The sequence below is a fragment of the Oryctolagus cuniculus genome, chromosome 2, assembly GCF_051225735.1.
Source record: "Oryctolagus cuniculus isolate XC-2025 breed Fujian yellow rabbit chromosome 2, ASM5122573v1, whole genome shotgun sequence".
Classification (NCBI taxonomy): Eukaryota; Metazoa; Chordata; class Mammalia; order Lagomorpha; family Leporidae; genus Oryctolagus; species Oryctolagus cuniculus.
In genome coordinates this window covers 165,467,094-165,493,538 of record NC_142868.1, presented here as the reverse complement: position 1 = coordinate 165,493,538, position 26,445 = coordinate 165,467,094, and the positions used below count along the sequence as shown (strand labels likewise).

The window sequence follows — 26,445 nt, the reverse complement described above, 5'->3', positions numbered from 1 at the left end:
TTCCAGGCTATAGCAGAGAGCTGGATTGGAAGTGGAAAGCCAGGTCTCGAACCTGCGCCCATATGGGATGCCGGTGCTTCAGGCCAGGGTGTTAACCCGCTGCACCACAGCGCCAGCCCCGCCACTTTATCATTTATTTTTTTCACAGGTAACTGATAGCCCTTTGTAATCAAAAAGCTACCCAATCTTGTTTACTCTTTCTTTTGCCATTTATAATACAGGTTTTCATTTAATGCTTAGTGTTTTGGATCCCACTTCGTAAAGGAGAATTACATTGTTTGAGATTCATTCTTTGGAATAATTATGGCATTAATGTAGCATTCACTAAGAATGTACTGTATCTATTAAAGATGTATTTATTTATTTGAAACTCAGAGAGAGAAGGAGAGACAGAGAGAGAGAGAAGTCTTCCATCCGCTGGTTCACTCCCCAGTTGGCCGCAGTGGCTGGAGCTGTGCCAGTCCAAAGCCAGGAGCTTCTTCTGGGTCTCCCACTCCACTGCAGGAGCCCAAGGACTTGGGCCATCTTCTAGTGCTTTCCCGGCAGAGAGCTGGATCGGAAGTGGCTCAGCCAGGACCATCCCATATGGCGCCCATATGGGATGCTGGCACTGCACAGCGCCGACCCCAAGAATGTACCATATCTAATACATTCAAATTGATGTTCCATGGAGTGCTCTTAATGACTTTTTTTTTTAAGTAGATAAGACTTTATTTTAGGGAGTAAAGAAAGTAGGGGATTGAGCCTGCCCTTTATGATACGATCTGAAGTTGATTTCCAATCATCCCAATGACAGTTATGTGTACGATACAGTTTTCTCTTGGCATTCCTAGAGGATTAGTTCCAGGGTCCCAGGATACCAAATTCCCCAGACTCTCAAGTCCCTTATATAACATGACCCTAGTATCTGTATACTAAAACGCACACACCTCCTCTCTTACATGTTAAATCAGCTCCCTATTACTTATTACTACAATGTGATTGCTGTGTAAATAGTTGTTTTTCTGTATTGTGTATGGTATAGTGGAAAAGGAAAAAGTTTATGTATTCAGTAGAGGTACAATTTTTTTTTCGTGGTTGATTGAATCCAAGGATGCAGAACTTGTAGCTACAGTTCTACAGTAATACAGTAGCTACTGTTTTTCAGTTCACAAAGAAATTTCACGTGTTATTTTTATGTTTTAACCCTTATAACAATCAAGAGTAGCTAGGACATTTATTGCCGTGCCATCTTACAGAAAAAGACTAAATGACTTATTCAAAATAATATTAATTACGAGACTGGTGCTGTAGGGTAACAGGTAAAGCCTCCACCTGCAGTGCTGGCAATCCCATATGGGTGCCAGTTCAGGTCCCTCCCTGCTACTGCTCTTCTGACCCAGCTCTCTACTATGGCCTGGGAAAGCAATAGAAGATGACCCAAGTGTTTGGGCCCTTGCACCCACATGGGAGACCTGGAAGAATCTCCTGGCTTCAGATTGGCCCAGCTCCAGCCATTGTGGCCATTTAGGGAGTAAACCAGTGGATGGAAGACCTTTCTCTCCATCTGTCCCTCTATTACTCTACCTCTCAAACAAATAAATAAATCTTAAAAATAAATAATGTGGGTTTTTTAATATTTATTTATTTGAGAGGTAGAGTTATAGTGAGAGGAAGAGACAGACAGGTCTTCCCTCCACTGGTTCACTCCCTAGATGGCCGCAACGGCCGGAGCTGCACCAATCTGAAGCCAGGAGCCAGGTGCTTCCTCCTGGTCTCCCATGCGGGTGCAGGAGCCCATCTTCCCTTGCCTTCCCAGGCAATAGCAGAGAGCTGGATCAGAAGAGGAGCAGCCAGTACTAGAACCGGTGCCCATATGAGATGCTGTTGCCACAGGCAGAAGATTAACCTGTGCCTCGGCGCTAGCGCCAATAAATAATGTTAATTAGCAAAAACAAGACTGCATTCTTCATGTGATCAAATGTATTCTTTTTTTTTTTTTTTTTTTGCTGTTTCTAACCTCTTGACTTCTGAAATCATATAAATGTAAAATTAACTGAAGCAAAGAATGTTAATATAACACAATATAATTTCTTTCTAATAAAATAAAATTTTCTAAACATGTTGTTGCTATTAGTATAGGATTACCATATTGTCTTCAAATTTGGAATTCTGTCATCAAATCTGGAATTCTGTCATTTATTGCCACACAGTAGCTTCCAGTTGAATATGTAGTCTTCAGGTAATAATTAATGCATGTTAGTGTATATATGGTAACTTCATACATTTATTTTTCCTAGGTCCCTGATCAGTATGGCACAATCAGAGCCGTAGCAGAAGGGAAGGCAGATCAGTTTTTAGTAGGTACATCACGAAACTTTATTTTGCGGGGAACATTTAACGATGGCTTCCAAATAGAAGTGCAGGTAAGCCAATGTCAGCTATTAACTGGATGTTTTTGATGACACACTTTGGTTTTTATAACAATGAGTGCCTTTCATTTTCAGGGTCATACAGATGAGCTCTGGGGTCTTGCCACACATCCCTTCAAAGACTTGCTCTTGACATGTGCTCAGGACAGGCAGGTGTGCATGTGGAATTCAGTGGAACACAAGCTGGAATGGACCAGGCTCGTAGATGTGAGTGAAGCAAGATGTGATTGAAAATCTCCCCATGGAAGTGCTTCACATTGGCAGTTGGGATAGCAGAGGCAGAAGGACTAAGCATTGCATTCAGAGGGGACGGGAATAAGAGGGCAGTGTTTCATCTCGAAGTGTAACATGAACCCACTTTTAGGAAGCAAGTTAGCAGGGTAAAAAAAATGAATTCTTCTGTCAGTTTCAGTAGTAAAAATCATAAAGATTTCACATGTCTATGGAACATACATGATTGTGGAAATGTGGTGGTGCAGTTGGTTTCAGTAAATGCTGCTCACTAACAGACTCTATTCCTTTTGAATGGTCTCACTATATTTTCTCCCTAACCCAGTTAGATATCCACCTTTTCTGGCACAAAAGGTGTATATAATTTCTTTGAAGACTCTAAAAGAAATACACAAGTGTGTTTTGTTGTTTTCGTACCCCTCCCTGGCTACAAGCTGCTGGTCCTTTTCTCTCACCATTCTGCCAGCATATCCCCTCCAAGCTCTAAAATTCTTTTTCTCTCATACCCATGTATTTCTCATTGGCTATGATAAAGTTGATTAGAATTCCATGTTTATATGAAATGAATTATTTTCAAATGTTTTTGCCACTGTCACCATAGATCTAGGGAGACTTTCTTATGTACTCCCCAACAGCTGTCTGTCTCTCTTCTAGGAACCAGGACACTGTGCAGATTTTCATCCAAGTGGCACAGTGGTGGCCATAGGAACGCACTCAGGCAGGTAGGGTCTTGAAGTGAGCTGAGTAATCTGAAATGGTGGGATGTTTATACCGTTATTCAGGAATATTCCTTTCTGAACTGGAGAATGGTTCTCTTTAAATGGCATACTAATATGCTTGTTGCTCATATCTGTTATATATACTCAATCATTCAGGAATTATTTACTGAGCACCTATCATTTGTTGCATTTGTGGGATATATCAAAGAGCAAAACAAAAACTCCTACCCTTGTGGAGCCACATTTTAATATGTGTCAGGAGAGGATAGGAAGGGGGATTTGGAAAGGCGGTGCAATTGAAAAATGACAAATAGGGTAGTTAGGATAGGGTTCATTGACAACAGACTTGAGTCTCCTTTGTGAAATTAGAAGGGAATTTCTCACCTCATTATCTTTTAGGCAGGGAAAGGATTTATTGCTGATATACCCAGTTAAGCTTTTTTAAGTTGTTTGTGCTACAGCATTTGCCGTCCTGTGTGTTTTGAATGCTACCGATACATAATTAAGATATATTTCCTGAAATCATTAATGACTTTCTTACAGATGTTTCAAGATTAAGTAATATATGTTTATCTATATATTTTAAGGAATCAAAAGAAAAATATGAAGTAAATTCTCAAGTTAAATGCATTAAAAAGTATAGAATGCTACTAATTTCTAGTGGGGTGAAACTATTGTGGATACATTTATATAAATATTTGTGTTTATATGATTTAAAAATATTTCAACTTAATCAGCTCATTTAATCCTAATTAAATTTACTGATTTAGAGGGTTTTGTTTTTGTTTTTTTTTTGCAATAGGTTTTCCCCTTTGGCTATTAGATACAAACTAGCACTTCTGAAAAGTAAAAATGACTCAGATTCTTTATCCAGTGTAGTGCTGCAGAATCTTTGAGAATCATGGAAAACTAGAGATGCTATTGATTGGTTCTGAAATCACTGAATTTTAGAAGCAGGTTGCTTAGGAGAGTAATTGGTGATAATGTGCAAATTTAGAAGGGGTGTATGTTTTTAGGTTTCCCCCGAAACACATGTCAATAATAGATTGTCATGTGTTTGTTTGTTTTTTGACAGGCAGAGTTAGAGAGAGACAGAAAAAGGTCTTCCTTCCATTGGTTCACTCCCCAAATGGCCGCTATGGCCAGCGTGCTGTGCTGATCCGAAGCCAGGAGCCAGGTGCTTCCTCCTGGTCTCCCATGGGGTGCAGGGCCCAAGCACTTGGGCCATCCTCCACTGCCTTCCCGGGCCACAGCAGAGAACTGGACTGGAAGAGGAGCAACCGGGAAAGAATCTGGCGCCCTGACCGGGACTAGAAGCCCGGGGTGCCGGTGCTGCAGGCGGAGGATTAGCCTAGTGAGCTGTGGCACCGGCCATCATGTGGTTTTAAAGCATTTAGACTTGGAACAAATACTTGTATGACAAATCACTTTGTAAGATTTGGGGGAAATTATTTTCTGTCTTTAACAACAGCAACAAGAATCTTAAGCATGTGAGTAACCACCTGAGCTTTTGAAGATCTCTGGGATACAGAAAAAAAGGAAGAGACAGAGAGATATTCCATCTTGTGATTCACTCCCCAAACACCTTCAACAGCTGGGAATGAGCCAGGCTAAAGCCAGAAGCCAAGAACTCCATCCTGGTCTTCCAAATGGATGGCAGGTGCCCAAGTACTTAGACTGTCATATGCTGCTGTCCCAGATGCTTTAGCTGGTAGCAAAGCAACCAGACTTGAACCGGTGTTCCATTGTGAATGTCAGCATTGCAAGCAGTTGCCCCCACTTTGATTTTTGAAAATAGTTTTTCATAAGGCATTTAATCATTATACTGTCTATAGACCTCAGCAAAACTATAGATATCTTTCCTGTCCCATCAGGATGTCAGGTCTTCAACAGCTCAAAGAGAATGCTCCAGACAGTTTTATAGTACTTACTGTGGTCCTGGGTGGACCAGTTCTATTTCCAAACCAACATGCAAAATATACCGAAGGAATTTTGCACCATACACATTTTATAGGTAGGTAAATGAATTAGAGAAATCCCAGAATAAGAAATCAATAGACTTGAAGGCTTAAAGGAAGCCTTAGTTGAGATTTTTAAAGTGTGTCAAAGAAATCCACCGACTTGGCCGGCGCCATGGCGCACTCGGTTAATCCTCCGCCTGTGGCGCCGGCATCCCATACGGGCACCAGGTTCTAGTCCCGGTTGTTCCTCTTTGGTCCAGCTCTCTGCTGTGGCCTGGGATAGTAGTAGAAGATGGCCCAAGTCCTTGGGCCCTTGCACCCACGTGGGAGACTCGGAAGAAGCTCTTGGCTCCTGGCTTCGGATCGGCGCAGCTCCAGCCATTGCGGTCAGTTGGGGAGTGAACCAGCGGATGGAAGACCTCTCTCTCTATCTCTACTTTTCTACCTCTCAAGTAAATAAAATAAAATCCTAAAAAAAAAAAAAAAGAAATCCACAGACTTGTGTCAGTATATAGAACGTACTCTGTATATCAAATAGGGATGGGAAAGGAGAATCAGCAGGTGAGAGAAAGAACTCAGAGATCTCAGTGTTTCTGACCTACACTGGAAGGCACACTAGGGAAGTGATGCTGGTGAACAGGCAGATAAAGAATTTTAATTTACCTTTTGAGATGGAATACAGGACCCTCAACCTAGAAAAACTTAAATGATGCAACTCATCAGTCTTGGTGATTGGCTGCAGCCTTGGGCAAGCTAGTGATGGAACTAAAGTAATCATCAAATTCTAACAACTAAAATTTGACTCTCAAAGTTCTCAGCCTAAGAAATCTCCTTCTGTTCAAAAGGGAAATGTCAGACTCCTTAGCATGACTAAAACTTAGAAAGCTAATCAGAAGAATGATTTTTCTGTGGTATTGTTTAACACAACCCATAGGTACTCCAAGGCTCATTTTCTAGGGTACCTAGTATTATAGTATGCTTAAACTTCATACCATGAACTTCCCTGGGTCTGTCTTACTGAAACTCCAATTCTGAGTCAGTCTTCAGATGTTTATTGAGCACCTGCAAGTTGGAAAGCACTGTACTAGATAAAGAAATAGTCTCTATTAGTAGATTACAACCTTTTTTTTTTTTTTTTTTTTTTTTTTTTGACAGGCAGAGTTAGACAGAGAGAAAGGTCTTCCTTCCACTGGTTCACCCCCTAAATGGCTGCTATGGCTGGCATGCTGTGCCGTTCCGAAGCCAGGAGCCAGGTGCTTCTTCCTGGTCTCCCATGAGGGTACAGGACCCAAGCACATGGGCCATCCTCCACTGCACTCCCGGGCCACAGTAGAGAGCTGGACTGGAAGAGGAGCAACCGGGACAGAATCCGGTGCCCCAACCGGGACTAAAACCTGGGGTGCCGGTGCCACAGGCGGAGGATTAGCCAAGTGAACTGCGGCACCGGCCACAACCTATGTAGATACTACATAAAAAGATAAACAATATCTCGAGTAATATTTTAGTGTTAATTGAATAACGATGCATCACTGTTTGGAGAGCAGAAGAAATTATTGTTAGTCTGAGTGACCAGACAAGGCTTCACAGAGGAGGTGTGGATGGGCCTGGCCTTGAAGGAGGATTTGGTTGCTAAAGAGGCCAGGAAGAGTAAGGAGTTTGTATGATGCAGGAGAAATGGATTAACAAAATGCTGAAGGTTCTGAGTATACCATGGTGACTGGACTAGAATATCACTAAAAACTTCCTGACACTGGAACTTGTTAGGCTGGCCTTTAGCAAAGCCCATTAAAAACCTTTCCTTTACCACTCCAGCTTGTCCTTCATGTACATCCCTGCCCTTGTTGTCACTTCTTACCTTCTCCTGTCTGCCTTTGTATATCCTACTTAACCCTGCCACATTCGATGTGATAAAATCCTGGCCCACCCATAATCCACAGTGATTACTCCCTACTCTGAAACTGTGTTAGCCTTATTACCCATGTTATTTGGAGCTATTTTCTTCCTTATTAATTTGTTCTGTCTCCCCAGTTAGATTATAAACTCCTGTCTCCTTTGCTGACCTCCTCTCTTCTCTGGATTCCTAAATGTTGGTGTATCTCAAAGAAAAAGGGTCAGGGAGTGGGTGTACTTTCCATAGGATCATACCCTTCCTTGGTGCGACATAAGAGAAAAGCACAAGGGCAAAAGCTCTCTTCCTGGTTCTGTACTAACTAGTAGATGACTGAATAGGTGTTTTGACATCACAGGATGTCAGGGTTCTTATAAGAAGCTTGAATTGGGCTCTTCTTTTCTGGTTTTGACTTAATGTCTTTCTGAATTGTAAAAACCACATTCCTATTTTTGTAAGTAGAAGGTCATAAAGAAGTGGGGAGGGAGTGTGGAGTTATAAACCTACCAGCCTGAGGGCACACTTTAAATTCTAATGGATTATTTTTGTGATTAACATGGAAAGATACTCATTTAGAGATTTTAAGTCACATCTCAGCTCTAAAATTTTATGATTCTTTTTTGCCACAAAGAAAATCAATACAGTATGTATTTAAAAAGTCATCAGGACAAATTATGGTACTTTGTTTTGGGACTTAGCTCGCAAGTCAGGTTAGTTTAAATATATGGCCCAAGATTGCCTATCTCTGCTATTGAGCAGTTAAATTCATTATTTTTTTTAAATATTTATTTATTTATTTGAAAGAGTTACACAGAGGGAGGGAGGGAGGGAGGAAGGGAGGAAGGAAGGAAGGAAGAAAGGTCGGTCTTCCATCCAATGTTCATCCCCAGTCGGCTGCAGTGGCCAGAGCTGCACTGTCCATTCCTTTTGCAGGCCATAGCAAGGAGCTGGATTTGAAGAGGAGCAGCCAGGACTCGAACTGGCATCTATATGGGATGCCAGTGCTTCAGGCCAGGGCATTAACCTACTGCGCCACAGTGCCAGCCCTATCCTTATATTTTTAAAGATTTATTTATTTGAAAGACGGAGTTACAGAGAGGCAAAAAAAGTCTTCTATCTGCTGGTTTACTCCCCAAATGGCCGCCACAGCCAGAGCTTGGCTGATCTGAAGCCAGGAGCCAGGAGCTTCTTCCAGAGGTCTCCCAGGAGGTGCAGGGGCCCGAGGACTTGGGCCATTTTCCACTGCTTTCCCAGGGCATAGCAGAGAACTCAGTTGCAAGAGGTGCAGCTGAGACTCCAACCAGCACCCGTATTTGCTGCTGGCATTGCAGGCAGTAGCTTTACCCTCAAGGCCACAGAGCTCCATAATGATTCCAGTTTGTCGTAAAGCAAAAGCTTAGTTCTAACTTGAATACTCTGGACTAAAATAAACTAAACTCAATAAGAACTTATATGTTTCTTTACTTGTTTTTATAAGATCCTCTTTTCCTAAAGGACTTGTTAGGGACAGAGGTCTGGAGCTCAAAACTCTTTTCTGAAAGTAAAATTCATAGAAAGTGCAATTCGTGCAACAGGGAGGATAGGAGTTCCAGGGGCCAGCGTTGTGACATACAGGGTTAAGCTGCCACCAGTAGTACCAGCATCCCACATGGGTGCCTGTTTGAGTCTCAGCTGCTCCACTTCCAATCTAGCTTCCTGCTAATGTGCTTCGGAAAGCAGCAAAAGATGGCCCAAGTACATGGGCCCCGGTATCCATATGGGAGACCTGGATAAAGCTCCAGGCTCCTGGTTTGGCCTGGCCATTTGAGGAGTGAACCAGTGGATGGAAGATATCTCTCTCTCTTTCGTTCTCCATCTCTTTCTCTGCCTGCCTCTTCCCCCTCTCTGTAACTCTACCTTCCAAATAAATAAGTCTTGAAAAAAAAAGGAACCTCTAAAATTCTTGCTGGAAATACATATGGAAGTTGTACATTTTTAATAACACCTATTAAATTACTAAAAATATTTGCCAAAAGTAATTTCATTTTTAATGAAATCCTTTTAAAAAAAAATGATTTAACTAAAAGGCGGAGTAACAAAAGAGCGAGACAGAGATATCTTCCATTTACTGGTTCACTCCCTAAATGGCCACAGCTGAGGTTGGGCCAAGCCAATACCAAAAGCCTGGAACCCCATCCAAGTGCTTGGGCCATCTGCTGCTGCTTTCCCAGGAGCATTAGCTGGGAGTTGGATCAGAAACAGAGCAGCTGTGACTTGAACCAGCACCTCCAAAAAGGATGCTAACATCACAGGCTGCTACTTAACCCACTGTGCCACAACACCAGCCCCTAGAAGTAATTTCTGGTCATGTAATTCCAGAAACAAAAAAGCAGGCAAGGTTTTTTTCCTCTTTTGATAACTACTGTTTATAACCAGTAAATGACTAAGGGTTTTAGGTTCCTACATATGTTATACCAATCAATACTTTTTTTGCTTTCTAAGGGAATTTCCAGAAAGATGAGACAGCATGCTGTTTTCCTAGGAAAATTAAACCTACTTAGATCTTGTCCAAAATAAAAATGGATAAATTTATTTTAAGTGCATTAAGAGGGGTTTATTAAAGTTTACAAAAGCTCATTAAAAATGTGGAACCTGATATGGAGCAGCTCTGTATCTCCTGTTCTTAGAAGTGTGTTTGATCTGGCCAGCGCCGCGGCTCACTAGGCTAACCCTCCACCTTGCGGCGCCGGCACACCGGGTTCTAGTCCCGGTGGGGGCGCCGGATTCTGTCCCGGTTGCCCCTCTTCCAGGCCAGCTCTCTGCTGTGGCCCGGGAGTGCAGTGGAGGATGGCCCAAGTGCTTGGGCCCTGCACCCCATGGGAGACCAGGATAAGCACCTGGCTCCTGCCATCGGACCAGCACGGTGCGCCGGCCGCAGCGCGCCGGCCGTGGTGGCCATTGGAGGGTGAACCAACGGCAAAGGAAGACCTTTCTGTCTCTCTCTCTCTCGCTGTCCACTCTTCCTGTCAAAAAAAAAAAAAAAAAAGTGTGTTTGATCTAAGATGGAATGTCACTTTGTTCCTTTCTCTGAAAAGGCCGTTCAGTTGGCATTAGCTCTGGCATTTCTTGGCCCAGAGGAGTTTCATAGTGTAATCATAAACATTGATTAATAAATTATATTCTCAGAAGAAACCTGTACTTAAAAAAAAAAAAAAGATTTTATTTACTTGAAAGAGTTACAGCAAGAGGTAGAGCCAGAGAGAGAGAGGGGTCTCCATTCTCCGGTTCACTCTCCAAATGACCACAACGGCCAGAGCTAAACTGATCCAAAGCCAGGAGCCTCTTCTGGGTCTCCCATGCAGGCGCAGAGGCCCAAGGACTTGGGCCATCTACCACTGCTTTCCCAGGCCACAGCAGAGAGCTGGATGGAAAGTAGAGCAGTCGGGATGCAAACCAGCACCCATATGGGACACTGGCACTGCAGGCCAGTGCTCTAACCCACTGTGCCACAGCACTGGCCCTAAAACCTATACTTTGTTTTTTGTTTTTGTTTTGTTTTGTTTTTGTTTTTAAAGAATTATTCTATTTATCTGGAGGACAGAGCTACTGAGCGGGGTAGAGCCAGAGAGAGAGAGAGGTCTTCCATTCCACTGGTTCACTCTCCAAATGACCACAGCGGCCAAAGCTGAGCTGATCCAAAGCCAGGAGCCAGGAGTTTCATCCGGGTCTCCCACATGGGTGCAAGGGCCCAAGGAGTTGGGCCATCTTCTACTGCCTTCCCAGGCCACAGCAGAGAGCTGGATTGGAAGAGGAGCAGCCAGGACTAGAACCAGGGTATATGGGATGCCGGCACTGCAGGCTGGGGCCTTAACCTACTGCTCTACGGCATCGGCCCCAAAAACCTATACTTTGTTGTACTGTCCAATTGCAAGGAAGCAGGTTTTTAGACACCTATTGTAATTGAGGTGATAAATGTACATGTAGCATGTGGCTTCAGAGCACCAGTGTCCTGCTGATTAGCCTTTTTTTTTTTTAAGATTTATTTATTTATTTGAAAGAGTTATATATAGAGAGAAGGAGAGGCAGAGAGAGAGAGAGAGAGAGGTCCTACATCCACAACTGCTGGAGCGGCACTGATCCAAGGCTGGGAGCCAGGAGCTTCTCCGGGTCTCCTAAGCTGGTGCAGGGGCCCAAGGACTTGGGCTGTCTTCTACTGCTTTGTCAGGCCACAGCAGAGAGCTGGATCAGAAGTGGAGCAGCCAGGACTTGAACTGGCGCCCATATGGAATGCCAGCACTGTAGGCAGCAGCTTTACCCACTATGCCACAGCACTGGCCCCCTGATTGGCCTTTAAACTTGGATATTTCACATGTAATTTCTTACCTGAGTAAATAACAGAATTTGTTAGCTGCCTAGAATTGTTAGCTACCTAGAAATTTTTAGCTCATAGCTTAGAAATTACTGAAATTAATTAGTCAATGTGGTTTTTTACAGACAAATTTCATTAACAAGTAGAGTTGGGGTCTTAAAGTCTCATCTTCTGCCTTGAACATACTAAGGCATGTTAAGCAACATCATTAAGTTTTTTATTTAATTCTTTCAGGCCTTTTTCTCTGTACATTTATTTCTCCTATCTGAATAATTAAAAATAAAACTGCATACTTGTTATCCTATGCACTATGAGATGAGGCATGATTTTATTTCCTAGTTTCATCCTGCTGTTTCCCCCTTGACTATCTTCCTGCATACTGTACTGTTGAATATTATGTACCTCTTGCCAAAACTTGGCTTTTGTCCTGTTCAAAAATTATTTTAAATTTACTTATTTATGCACTTTACAAATGTTAGTGGGGGCCGGCTCTGTGGCTCACTAGGCTAACCCTCCGCCTGTGGCGCTGGCACCCGAGGTTCTAGTCCCGGTTGGGGCGCCGGGTTCTATCCCGGTTGCTCCTCTTCCAGTCCAGCTCTCTACTGTGGCCCGGGAGTGCAGTGAAGGATGGGCCCAAGTGCTTGCGCCGTGCACCCGCATGGGAGACCGGGAGGAAGCACCTGGCTCTTGGCTTCGGATCGGCGCAGCGCACCGGCCATAGCAGCCACTTGGAGGGTGACCAACAGAAAAAGGAAGACCTTTCTCTGTCTCTCCCACTGTCTAACTCTGCCTGTCAAAAAAAAAAAGTTAGTGGGGTACTCTGATTCAGGCAGTGCTCAGCTCTAAACTCTTCCAATCCACTATGCATGTTATTACCTACCTTCTTCTCACTTACCCAACTTTGTCTATCCATATTGCCCATCTTTGATTTATATCTGCTCTTCCAAAACACCTATTCCTTCTTTCAAGTGCTCTTAGAAAAAGGTCCAGCAATAATCATTCATTACATAGTTAGATTTATGTCATTGTCTTTTACTTACCCTATAAATGTGAACGAGGAAAAATTGTTATGAGACGGACACAAATTTAGTATAGCCCTTAAGGCACTGCTTGGGATACCTGCATCCCTTGTTGGAGTGCTTGAATTTGAATCCCAGCATCACTTTTGATTCTAGCTTCCTGCTAATGCACACCCTGGGATGCAATAATGGTAACTCAAGTTGGAAGATTTAGATTGAGTTCCTTCCTGGCTCCTGGCCTGGGCCTGGCCTGACCCCAGCTGTTGAAAGCACTCGGAAAGTGAACCATTGGAAGGGAGAGCTCCATCTCTGTCTCTCTGCCTTTCAGAGAATATATGAAACAAAAAATGTAAAGAAAGAAAAACTGTCAATTTTAGAGCTTCCATATGCCAGTGTTGAAGATATTGAGGAAGCAGAGTGCCCCCTGCTGGTCCCTTTGATATCACACCAAATGAGTGGCTCACTGCTTTTCTCATCCTCCTCCATTCTCTCTGTTGTCCTTCCCACCTCCCTAGCTACATAGCTATTATTCCTCCTGCCTGAATTGCCTGTACTTTCCCTCAATGTCCACTTCAAACTGTATCTACATCATTCCTAAAGGTTTTCCTATGTCTGCTAGCATTCATTTTTCTCTTTGAATTGGCTCATTTCCTTTTCCCCAACTGTAACCTAGTAATCTTTAAGAACAGTGACCCTGACATCTTATTTTCTAAAATTTAAACAAAGGGGCACAGTTGGCATTCAGTAAATACCTAACTAGGAATGAGAACAGCCTAGGCCCTTAGAAGCTTGTTTATATTATATCTAGCAACATTTTGCAAACCAAATTCCTCCTTTACTAGAAGAGGTAAACATGTCATTTAAGGGCTATTAATGAAATTTCATAAAAAGAAAAAAAAATGGTCAGCAACCATTTTTTCTACAAATACTCTTATCTGAAGAAAATTTTTGTGTTTACTTAACAGGTGGTTTGTTCTGGATGCAGAAACCAGAGATCTAGTTTCTATCCACACAGATGGAAATGAGCAGCTCTCTGTGATGCGATACTCAGTAGGTAGGCAGATTTACCCCACCCCTCTTTTGCATTCACAGCACCTCACAAAATTGCTGACTTTGCTTCAATAAAGCTGACACCTTATTCTCTCTGCTCTCTAGAGTTGTTAAGAATTGAATATGTTTTCCCCAATATCAGATTAATCCTGCTACTGGAAACTGTCAAAGATCTGCATAAAGTTAAACAACATTCTAAATCATGACATAAATTTAGAATAAACTATTGCAACTTCATTTGCAATTGAAAGCAGTATTGTGCTACACAGACTTAGTATTTTGAGTATTTGTTGGGCTGAATGTTACCTCTTCTTAGTAACTTATGTATATGAGTTTAAAAAAATTCTAGTAATATTCAAATTAAGTATTACAGGCCCTCCAAGTTCTTTAGAATCTAGTTACAGTGTTACTGGTTATGTAGTAATGATATACTTGTTAATTAGATAAAATACTCAGCAATTTATCATAAGAGTTTGACAGATTTGTTTAGCCATGAAATAATTCTTTGTACTTGATTCAAAATGTTAATTATGTTTCCATAATAATATTCCAGTTACATTCTCCTGTTATTAATGGGGCTTTGGTTCACACTGTTCCTCTCTCTGGAGTTAGACTAACATGTTTTATATTTGAAAATACATCCCAAAATTGTTCCATCACCATGGAGTCCAAAGGAGCTTTTTGATTCTCAGTTGTTTCAAAAGAAGCACAGAAAATTTCCTGTGAATTGAACAAGGAAGGAAAAAATATATGCTTCAAGCTATAAACCAAGAATCACCTTGAAGCTGAAAGTTTTTCTGTAGTAGCCAGTGATCACTGCTAACAGAAACAGTAAAATCCGAAGATAAAATGGACTCTTGAAATTTGCTACGTGCTTAAGTACAATGGTAGGTAAAATGGAGGAGACCATGAAAGAAAAGAAGATGGTTCCTTTTCAAGAGAACCTACCCTGTACTGGGGGATCACAGGTGCTAGCTAACCGAAGCAGATCTCCTCAGCCAGCTCTAAGAATTTGTCTGTACTTCCACTCACTAGAAGGAAGTGAGTGTAGAGTCCAAGGGATGTGAGCATCTCCAAGAAGGGATCAGGCTAGGGAAGACCATTTGTCTTTCAAATGTGCTTAGTGATACTGCAGAATGACCCTTAAATTGGTGATATTTAATAACATCTGTTAAATAGTGTTCAGTATAGGTTCAGTGAAGTAACAGTAAACAAGTCTGTCAGTGCCATTTCTTTAATCAGCACTTTTTCCTGTTTAATTCCAGATGGCACCTTCCTGGCTGTAGGATCTCATGACAACTTTATTTACCTCTATGTAGTCTCAGAAAATGGAAGAAAATATAGCAGATATGGAAAGTGCACTGTAAGTAATAGTAAAATAAAATTAAGTTCAAAATTATAGGGAAATTTTACTTGGATTGAAAGAGAACTAAATGTTTATGTTGTTGTATCTGTTGTTTTCTGTTGTTGGGTACTTCAAACTTTAATCTCTGTTTTGTTTTTAAGATTTATTTATTTATTTGAAAGATAGAGTTTACAGAGAGGCAGAGAGAGAGAGAGGTCTTCCATCCACTGGTTTACTCCCCAAATGGCTGCAACAGCCAGAGCTGGGCCGATAAAAAGCCAGGAGACAGGAACGTCTTCTGGGTCTCCCACACAGGTGCAGGGACCCAAGGACTTGAGCCATCTTCTACTGCTTTCCCAGCCCATCACAGAGCTGGATCAGAAGTGGAGCATCTGGGACTCGAACTAGCACCCATATGGGATGCCAGCACTGTAGGCAGCAGCTTTACCCGCTATGCCACAGCACCAGCCCCTAATCCCTGTTTTTGAAAAGAGCAGATTATTTGAGAACAGAACATTGTAGTTCCCTGTGCACTCTAGAGATAAGTCTCTCTCGCTCTTTTTTTTTTTTTTTTTTTTTTTTTTTTTGACAGGCAGAGTTAGACAGTGAGAGAGAGAGACAGAGAGAAAGGTCTTCCTTCCGTTGGTTCACCCCCCAAGTGGCCACTACAGCCGGCGCACTGCGCCAATCCAAAGCCAGGAGCCAGGTGCTTCCTTCTGGTCTCCCATGCGGGTGCAGGACCCAAGCACTTGGGCTGTCCTCCACTGCACTCCCAGGCCACAGCAGAGAGTTGGACTGGAAGAGGAGCAACCGGGACAGAACCGGCACCCCAGCCGGGACTAGAACCCTGGGTACCGGCGCAGCAGGCGGAGGATTAGCCTAGTGAGCCACGGCACTGGCCAAGATAAGTCTTCCTTTAAAAATACTTATTTATTTTCATTTTATTTGAAAGAGTAGAGATCTTTTATTCACTGATTGATGTCCAAAATCCCCACAACAGCCAAGACCGGGCCAGACTGAGGCCAGGAGTCAGGAACTCAGTTAATATCTCCCACATGAGTGGTAGGAACCCAGCTACTTGAGTGATTACCTGCTGTCTCCTAGGATACAAATTAGCAGGAAGCTGTAATTGTAGTAGAGCCAGGACTTGGATCTAGGCACTCTGAAATGGGACACAAGCATTCCAAAGAGCTTCTTAACCATGGTGCAAAACACCCACCCTCAAGATGTTTCCTTTTGATGGGAGTTTAATATCTGTCTCTCTCTGACGACTTTTAAGTTCATTTCCTAAAACTATATTTATAAGAAGCTCTTAGAATAACATTTTACAGATGAAGTCAGAAAAGATATTTCATTTTTAATCTCAATATCCCATGTTTCTGTCCATCCCCCACACTCTGCAGTGTCCTCTCTGCCACTAAAATAAAATAATTTGGAGATGTCTGTATTTAAGACAGTAGACAACAGCATTTTCCTGTCATTTGTTTCCCTCTCCTAACTTGATTATTGTGTCATAACAGGGTGGAGATTGTATTAAATTCTGTAGGTGTACTGCGTATTGACTATGTGGCAGGTCCTTTGCTAACTAAAGAAATGGTCTAGGCACTGAGAGTGTGTGCAGGATACGTTCCTTGGTCCCCAAGAAGTAGGATGAGAAAGGTACGCAGTGTAGCAAGAGAAGAATGAGAAGGTAGGCAATATACAGCATCATGTTGAGAACACAGTCTGTGGATAAGACTGTGCACCACTACAGGCTAACGTCAGAAGTTCATGTGTATGAAGTGTTCAGGATAGAGCCTGGCATTGAGTATTCAGTGTTAACTACGATTTTTATAAAAAGTGAGGTAGTTTGTTATGAAACTTAGGAAATTAATTTAGGATTATCAAATCATGAATTAATGGCACAGATCCTTTAGCCATCTTTATGATAAAGTGGTTATTTTAGGATAAATAAATAAAATAATTTGTTTTTTTAAAATATACATCTTATAGGGGCCGGCGCTGTGGTGCAGTGGGTTAAAGCCCCAGCCTGCAGAGCTGGCATCCCATATGGGTGTGGGTTCGAGTCCCAGCTGCTCTTCTTCCAATCCAGCTCTCTGCTATGGCCTGGGAAAGCAGTAGAAGATGGCCCAAGTGCTTGGGCCCCTGCACCCATGTAGGAGACCTGGAAGAAGCTCCTGACTCCTGGCTTCGGATCAGCTCAGCTCTGGCCATTGTGGTCATTTGGGGAGTGAACCAGTGGAATGGAAGACCTTTCTCTCTCTCTCTGGCTCTCTCTCTCTTTGTAACTCTGTCTTTCAAATAAATAAAACTAAATATATATATATATACACACACACATACACACATATGTATGTATATATGTACATATACATATATACACACATACATCTTATAATGAAAGTAAACTTCAATATGGGTCTGATACTTATTTTGCTTACTCTGTACAGGCTGAGTATCCGTTATCTGAAATACTTGGAACCAGAAGTGTTTCAGATTTTGGATTTGTTTTTCAGATTTTAGAATATTTACATATATATAATGAGATAGCTTTGGGAGGAAAAAAATCTAAGACTAAACATGAAATTCATGTGTATGAGGCTGTAAGGTAATTTTTACTGCTTATATATTTTGGGTGTGACTTGGCACTTGAGGTCAAGTGCAGAATTTCCCACTTTGGGTGTTATGCCAGTGCTCAAAAAGTTTTGAATTTGGAGCATTCCAGATGAGGGATGCCCAATATGTAGAAGCAAAACCAGGCCATTTATTATTTGAGGAAGAAAGACTTGTTTATCTGTTTTTTATATACTTGTACTACATGCTAAAACCAGTCCATTTATAAGCTCAAGAAACACAAATAAATTGTAGAATTTACCCAGAATGTTATTTGACTTGACAATAATTATGAGTCCTTATCCATTATTTTGTTCAAATCCACCTTTTAATCAAGTGATCAACTTAGGGGCCAGCATTGTGGCTTAGTGGATAAAACCACTGCTTGCTATGCCCTGTCAGAGCACTGATACAAGTACTTGCTGTTCCACATCTGATCCTGCTTCCTGCTAATGTGCCTGGAGAGGTAGCAGATAACAGACCAAGAACTTGGCCTCTGCCACCCATGTAGGGTCTAGGAAGGAATTCCTGGTTCCTGGCTTTGGCCTGACCCAGACCTGGCTGTTACAGCCATTTGGGGGAGTGAACCAGTAGATGTAAGATATTTCTGTATTCCCCCACCCCTGCTCCCTTATTGCTCTGCCTTTTAAATAAATAAATCTTTTTAAAAAATTTTATCAACTTAATATTTTTATATGAAATAGTGTGCAAATCAAATGAAATGTCACATCTACCCCCCCCCCCAAAAATGAAATGATCCAATATAAGGAATTTTGATTATTCAAGTTTACCCTAATAGGCTCCAAATTTTTCTAATTTTTCAACCTTGACCTTTTAAAACAGTCCATGTTTAAGGTTGGGCTTTCAGTCTAGTGGTTAAGGCACCCATCTACCTCACTGGTGTGCCTGCGTTGGATTCTTGGCTCAAACTTCCTACCCGGACAGACTCTGGGACTCAGAATAATGGCTCAAAAGCTGGATCCCTGTTACTACAAAAGACACCTGGATTAAGTTCCTGGCTCTCCGCTTTGGCTCTGGCTGGTCCCAGCCATTATGGACATTTGAAGAGTGAGCCAGCAGATAAGCTGAGCTCTCTATCTCTCAACTAAATAATTTTTAGAAGTCCACATCTCGATAAATAGAGTATATCAGTTAATCTGTGGAATCATAAAATTTTGCAGATAGCACTGTAGCACTTAAATTAACTGAACCCTCATTTTACAGATGAAGAGATTGTTTTCAGAGAAGATTAATAACTTATCATTGGTTGCATCTTGACATAGTAGCAGATCCAAGACTTGAGCACAGTTGTCTTAAGTCTTAGTAGAGCAAACTTTCCAATGTAGGGTAACATCTCAGATTTTTCAGTATGTGTATTGTACTGTGCTGTTGTGATACATTTAACTGGTCCAGAAAAGAAATAGAGCAAAGGGTGACAATGGATAATCAGAATGACCTTGGGAGTGTTGAGAAATTGCATGAGGCTTGTCCTATTCTAATTAGGCAGCTTTTATCCTTGGAGTGTACAAAAGTAATATTTCAAGATACCCTTAGGAACTATTAAAGTTTATAGTGCTGTTTGAGGCTATAATGAAAGGCTCAACTACTCTGCTTTTCTAATTATCTTGTTTTGTGCTTTGCTTCCAGCTGTCACTTCTCCTTGCTGTCTGCTTCCACCAACTGGTCTTATAGTCTCCTTTTAACTGCTTTTATCTATTGTCTGCTATTATATAGGACATACAAAACTGGGCTAATGTTGGCTCTGCTGCTTACTAGTTTGCAACTTTTAGGCAAGTTAATTAACTTCTCTGAGTCTTAATTCTATTATCTTAAAATTGTAGATTATAATAAAGGTTAGGTCTTTCTGAAACATGCAACTAGAACTGCTCTCAAAATTCCAAATATAAATGTTATTTCCAATAATTTTCCTATTACTAGTCAACATTTAAGTGATCATTGTAACCAAAGAAGCATGCTGGGTTTAGAACCTTATGAAATATCCCTCTAGTGAATTATAACCAGTTACAAATGTTTGGAGTCCGTCCCTCATCATGGTACCACCTTCTGAAGACATGTCAGTTGAGAAGCCGGTGGGTGCCCAAGGTTGCAGAGCAGCAGGTGAGGCACGGTTCTCTAATAAATTACATCATTACAGGCTAGGGCCTTACCTTCAACCTCATAAGCTAAGAAACAAGATGATCCATCTTAGATACACGGACTTATGTCAACTAAGTTCTCCAAAGCTGGTTTATAAAATACCAATTTAGGGGTCAGTGGGTTAATAATGGGTTAAGCTGCTGCCTGCCTCCCATATGGGTGCTGGTTTGAGTCCTGGCTGCTCCACTTCTGATCCAGCTCCCTGCTAATACACCTGGGAAAGCAGTGGAAGATGGCCCAAGGACTTAGGCCCCTGCCAACCACATGAGAGACCCAGATAAAGCGCTTCCCTCCGGGCTTCTGTCTGGCCCAGCCTTGGCTGCTGTAGCCATTTGAAGAGTGAACCAGCAGATGGAAAGATTCTCTCTAATTATGCCTTCCAAATAAATAAATAAAAAAAATTTTTTTTAATTTTCAAAGATTAAAAATAGAGTATCAATTTAAAGTAAGAACTTAACTGGTAACAACACTAAATCCTGGTTTCCTCTGGCCAACCAAGTTTTCTCTCTCTAAGCAAACCTCAGTAAATCAACTGATAATCAGATCGCTAATTTATTTCTTGAAAGTAAGATATAGGAATCTCAGGGGACAGGACCTGAGCATCCTGTAGCCAGTGCATTCCACCTCCCTTTAGAGAAAAGGAGACCTGAGTATAATCAGGTGAGCATGTCCAGTGCATGTGTCCACCATGTAGTGATAGCTGTTGCCAGCACTAATCTTGCTTCTGATCCCTCTATCCTGGACACTGGTGGGCACTCCCACATTTGCCTCTGATCCTTTATTTGCTCGCTGACCTCAAGCCATTATGACTGACTTCTTACCTCTTTCTGCTTTAAATTGTTAACTCCAAAATTTAACTCTCAGAAGTTCCTGGGGAACATCCACTGTAGTTTCCATAAAGAACTTTGCTTTTCCATTTATTGAAATTTATTTCTATTTTTTACTGACCCCAGTATCTTTTGTAGTCTTTCTGAAGTTTATCCTTACCTGCTTGAAATTCAGTGTTTAAAAAAACTGTATAAACTTTAAAGCTAGAGATTTGTTATGTAATCCTAAAGAATGTTCTTTTGAAATGTTTTCTGCTCTCCAAAGGACTATAATAGTCACATTTAGCTTCCTAAAACTATTAGCATATAAAGGGCTGGAAAGAGCATTATATGGTCTACTTCCTCCTTTGAATAGGAAAAATGGGGAACTCTACTACAGTCCTCTGCTTTGTGCTCTGACCTCTCTGATCAAGCCAATCTTGATTAATCCAGTTACAATATAACTAGATGAATAAACTAGGCTCCAGAGGTGAGACACTGAGTTAAAACTTTGATGTGACTCTGATCAAACCTTCAAACCCCTCAGCATATGCTAGAACCTAGCCAAGAGCACTTCAGGCTAAATCTTTTTTCACATCCCCTGTTACTTTCCTTTTCCCTCTCATTTCTAACCCTTGCATTTCATTTTAATGCTGTACAATCTTTATCATTTCAGAAACAAAGCAAAAATATAGTACAAATACAGTTGTACAATTCAGAGTACAATCTGACACTTAAAGGAGTTTCTTAATTTTGAAGTAGTACAAATGGGTGGAAGGGTACTCTGTTTGCCTTTTATTTCCAGATAGCCTAAGCTACCCACCAAAAGGCACAAAAAAAGTCAGATGGCAGAGCAATGCTCAGTATTTGCTTCATGTAGTATAGTGCTTACACATGCCTGCCTCAGACAGCTAAATTAAGAAGAGCAAAGAGTGTACTTTGTGCTGAAGATGTTACATACTTGCTATCTTGTGCCATAGGATGCAGGTTTGTTTACTACACATAACAGGTCCTAACCCATTGCTTTGAAGGAACTCCAGTGATCTCCCAGGAAATAGTTGGCTCTTCATGAGACTGCCACTCCAGGTGGCTGGGAGATCTGGGAGGAGAGGGGTGGGAGGCATTCATCTTTGTACCCTTTGATCTATGGTGGCCATTCATTACCCCTTCTGGGACCAGTCTGCCCTGCACTTGCCAGAACGCAGTGTCCCCTCCAGCACACACACCATTCTTGCCTGAGCTAATCTGTGGCATTTGTGGTTCTCAGTTCCATCATCTAATTTAGATTTTAACTCTGACCTTTTTTCTAATTGCTGCATTTCATGATCTGCCATCTTTTTTGGTGTTTAGTAAATACTAGAAAAAGTGGTTAGATGATAAACTGTAGGGTTCATAGATTCATGGCTGTGTCCCCTGTTAACTGTAGAAACCATCGTTTTGTAATCACTGCTATGGAAAAGTATAGAAAGCAGCTTTGGATTCAGAGATCTTTGTAACTTGTTTTGTGCAAAGCCTTCCTGGGTGCAGGGTTGATCTGGGCTAGTATGGATCTGATTTGTTTCATGTAATTGGGCCTCCCAAGTAGGATTTTACATGAGCTAAAAAGATCTGAAGACTGCTGGTGCCAGTGGTTTAGTGCTTCCACACAGTGTACTTATTGACCTCAGCGTTGCTCGCATGTAAGAAGAAAAGGTCCTTATTTACCTATAAACTTTTTCTGAAAATAGTACTTTTAAATTATTTTGTTCTCATCTTCAGTGTTCCAGAAATGAGTAAAAGATAAGCTTAAATGCTGAGTTTAATTTGCTCCACGATCATCTGACTTGAGTTTGAACCTTGGGTCCACCAATTCTTTGTGATTTCAGAAAAGTTGCATAACCTTTCTGTGCCTCCTAAGCTTCCTCCTCTTTGAGGTCCCTCTGAGATTTATATGTGATACTGTACGAGAGTAATTTAAAAACTTCATAGATACTGGAATCGAGATTTTATTTTAGTGCAAAAAAGGTTTGAAATCCATGCATCTAAGATACATGCAAAGAAGTTCATGGAAATGTATATTTGGGGTGGGGGGGGGGGCTAGGGGACTATGGTTTTTGTTGTTGTTTTTGACCAAATTCATTTTATCTCTGAATTGTGTTTTTCCTGAGCTTTTTGGATTACCCTCAGGAGATGAAGTGTTGATTTTGGTGAATTATTAGATTTGTGTAATTTCTCTCAAGTAGTTCACTGGAAATCATCAAATGCTCATATGAAGCCAAAAAAATTCAGCATTTAATAACTCATTTTAGTACCCACAATGTTAGTACAACATAAACAGAGAAAGATCACTGTTTTCCTGTTTAAGTAATGTTTTGAAGAGTAAGGTGATTATATTGGGTACAGCTGTTCTGAAGGAGGGCAGTGTTGGGTGACTTCTCCTCCAGAACATTATTTGTAGTTTTTAGGAGCCCTCCATTATAAGAACACTCCTGTGTGGGTGCCATGCTCCTCGGCTTCTGAGGTATGCCAAGGACGCTCAAGAAGCAGTCCAGGAAAACTGCACTCTCTGCACAACGTGTGGCCAATATTTCTCAAAAACGGAGTCACTTTAATAGAGACCCCAGTGACGGGCAGAGGATCCAAAAGTGTGATAACTACTGCAGTTTCCTCAAACATTTTTGAGGTTCTTTCTTAGAAGAGATGCTTTCTGGCACAAGTAGTAAGTACATGTCTGCTTCTGGTGTCTCTCGGAAGAAGCCAGGATTCCCCTCAGTTCCAGCTGCTTCCATGTTGTCATGGTGATGAGATCCCCTCAGTTCCAGAGACTGCAGGAACTCTAGCTTCTCCTTACGCTGCATCTGTGGCTCCCAGTAAAGTGGAATAAGATCTGAGGACCTTCTGTGGGCCCTGTTCAGCTCTGGAGGTTGTAGTAGTGCTCCCTAGCCTTTAGGAATTGTGACAAATGGGTACTCAGGAAACAGTATTGGCTAACTTAAATTATTCATCATTAAAAACCCCAAATTCTGATAATTGCCCTTTCATTCTCTAGGGACATTCCAGCTACATCACACACCTTGACTGGTCCCCAGACAACAAGAATATAATGTCTAACTCTGGAGATTATGAGATATTATACTGTGAGTATCAGTGATCACACAGATGTCTGTCAGGCATGCTGACGAACAGGCTGCATGGAGCTTGAATTGCAGAGAGAACGGACAGGCTTCTGAGCTAAGCAGTAATTTCAAATGTAGTTCCTGTCTTCAAGAAAGTAATCAATTGAATTGTGTAGAACTGAAGGCACATGTAATAGGAATTAGTGGGGTTGATGCTGCTCTGAATGGTTTTAAGCATAATAGATGGACATAGGGCTTCAAAGGAAAAAAAAATTCCTGTTAAACACGTGGAAAAAATGTTTATATGTGCCTTAATGTTTGTCAGTGTATATATTATAAATCAAAGTGAATGTGGTTAGTTTGAGTCAAGATGTACTTTCAAATACATTTGTTACACAGTACTATGATTATACTTCCCGTTTCCAAATTTAAGGGGACATTCCAGGCGGCTGCAAACTAATCAGGAACCGATCAGATTGTAAGGACATTGATTGGACGACGTACACCTGTGTGCTAGGCTTTCAAGTCTTTGGTAAGAGCATGCATGACACCTGACATGAAGAGGTGCTTTGTGAGATTTTGATACATAATCCTAATTTGTGTGACTTTATAAATGAAAGTCTGATTTTTTTAAAAAAAAGATTTGCTTTTATTTATGTGAAAGGCTTGGTGACAGAAAGACATCTTCCATCTACTGGTTTACTGCCCCAAATGGCCAGGGCTGGCCTAGGCTGAAGCCAGGAGCCTAGAACTTCACTTGGATCTCCTATGTGGGTGGCAGGGGCCCAAATACTTGGGCCAACTTCAGAGAACTGGATTGGGAGCAGAGCAGCCAGGATTCAAACTGGCACTCTGATACAGAATGCCAGCATCACAGGTAGCAGCTTAGCCTGCTTTGCCACAACTCGGCCCCTATTTATTTTCTTTAGTGTTATCACTATTAATTTTCTCAGGCACATTAGCAAGAAGCTGGATTGGAAGTAGGGAAGCCAGGACTTGAACCAGCATCCATATGGGATGCCAGTGCTGCAGGCCCCCACATCCAAGTTATTTTGCAAATATACTTTCTTTCACTTCTCTTGAGCAGGATCGCTGGGTCATACGGGAACTCCATGACTTTCTGAAGGATTGCTGCACTGCTTCTAAAGCAGCTGCACCCCCAGCCTCCCCAGCAGCAGTGCTGACTGAGGGTCCACTTTCTCCAGGTCTTACTCTTTTGCCGATGATGTCCCAGTTGTCCCAGCATCATTTATAGACAGACATTTTAATTAGCGATTATTCAAAGATAAAATTTGGAGATTGCTCTTCATCTGATGTTTTGGACATTTTAGAAATCTGTCCTCTGACAGATTTAATTTCCTCAGCCTTTCCTGATCTTTAGGTATCCTCCTAAGGGAGTTAGAAGATCAAATAGGAAAGTTAAAATAATAAAGCCTTGTATAAAAATATACAATCAGTGATTGAAATACTGGCTGTGTATATGGCACCAATTCCTAAGGCTAATACCCCCAAATATTACTGTTTTTGGTTTCTGAAAATTAGGATTAGGCTGGAGGGCAGAGCTAACTATGAACATTCCTGTATGCTGTGTGCATGTAAAAGCTAATCCACAGTAGGCGATCTTGTCCTAGATACCTGCTGTCAAGATGGAGAAGCAGGGACCAGCACTGTGGTGCAGCAGGTTAACACCCTGGCCTGAAGCGCAGGCATCCCATATGGGCACCAGTTCAAGACCTGGCTGCTCCACTTCTAATCCAGCTCTCTGCTATGGCCCAAGTCCTTGGGCTCCTGCACCTAAGTGGGAGACCTGGAAGAAGCTCCTAGCTCCTGGCTTTGGAACAGCGCAGCTCCAGCCATTGCAGCCAACTGGGGAATGAATCATTCAATGGAAGACTTCTCTCCCTCTCTCTGCCTCTCCTCTTTCTGTGTAACTCTTTCAAAGTAAAATAAATAAATCTTTAGGGGAAAAAAAAAGATGGAGAAGCATAAGAAGAAATTAAAAGCAAAATAATCCTGACTCAGCCATAAAGAATTTCATTAGTCTGGATGAATCTGAAGCAGTGGCCTGTTGCTGTAACTTCTTGGTTGCTTTAACGAGACACTATCTCCACTCATTTGAAGAGAAATCAATTAAAGTGTTTTGACTTGTAACATTTGATATGTCTTAGAAGTAATGTTTCCAGGAAAATTCCATGAAATATCATGCTAGACTAGTGGATGGCCTATGCATTTCTGTAAGATCTCTAAGGTTTTCTTGGAGGCGCCTGTCTGAAAGGGAACGTAGAGTTCACTTGGAACTTAGTGGCTTTGATTTCTTGCTTTATTTTTCAAATCTGTATACTTCCAACTAAAGAGTTTATTGCTGAGGAGAAACTAAAATAATTATTGAATCTTTTAAGTTTCCTGTATTGAGGTTACTTGGGTTCAACTCTGTTAAATTTTGAATAAAATGCCATCGTTTCCGTAAAGAACAATGTTGATTAGCTAAGAAATTTGCACGGGAAGTGTTGGCAGCTTTGAATTTGAACTCAGGTGAAAGGTGTCAGAGTCTAAACTCGTGCTTACTTGAGGCTAATTTTTCCCATGTTTCCACCGCAAAGGTGTCTGGCCAGAAGGATCTGATGGAACAGACATCAATGCCCTGGTGCGATCCCACAACAGAAAGGTGATCGCTGTCGCTGATGACTTTTGCAAAGTCCATCTGTTTCAGTATCCATGCTCCAAAGCAAAGGTAAACTCAGTAGAAACTAGTGTTGTCATTCCTTTGTTTAAGGATAACTTTGTGTCGGTGGCAAGAAAAAC

General features: G+C 41.6%; 1 protein-coding gene across 8 annotated transcripts in view; it reads left to right on the top strand.

Annotated features, from left to right (window-relative positions):
* EML4 (EMAP like 4) overlaps positions 1-26,445 on the top strand; it is a 179,691-nt gene that overhangs the window by 149,961 nt on the left and 3,285 nt on the right. For 7 of the 8 annotated variants that reach the window (XM_008254479.5, XM_008254478.5, XM_008254477.5 and 4 more), the window contains 8 exons: positions 2,280-2,405; positions 2,487-2,618; positions 3,297-3,364; positions 13,543-13,631; positions 14,893-14,990; positions 23,577-23,664; positions 24,077-24,175; positions 26,244-26,374. In XM_008254479.5, coding sequence (XP_008252701.1) covers positions 2,280-2,405; positions 2,487-2,618; positions 3,297-3,364; positions 13,543-13,631; positions 14,893-14,990; positions 23,577-23,664; positions 24,077-24,175; positions 26,244-26,374 — 831 coding nt within the window. The remainder of the gene's footprint in view (positions 1-2,279; positions 2,406-2,486; positions 2,619-3,296; positions 3,365-13,542; positions 13,632-14,892; positions 14,991-23,576; positions 23,665-24,076; positions 24,176-26,243; positions 26,375-26,445) is intronic. The other variant, XR_016229419.1, reaches the window with a different exon arrangement.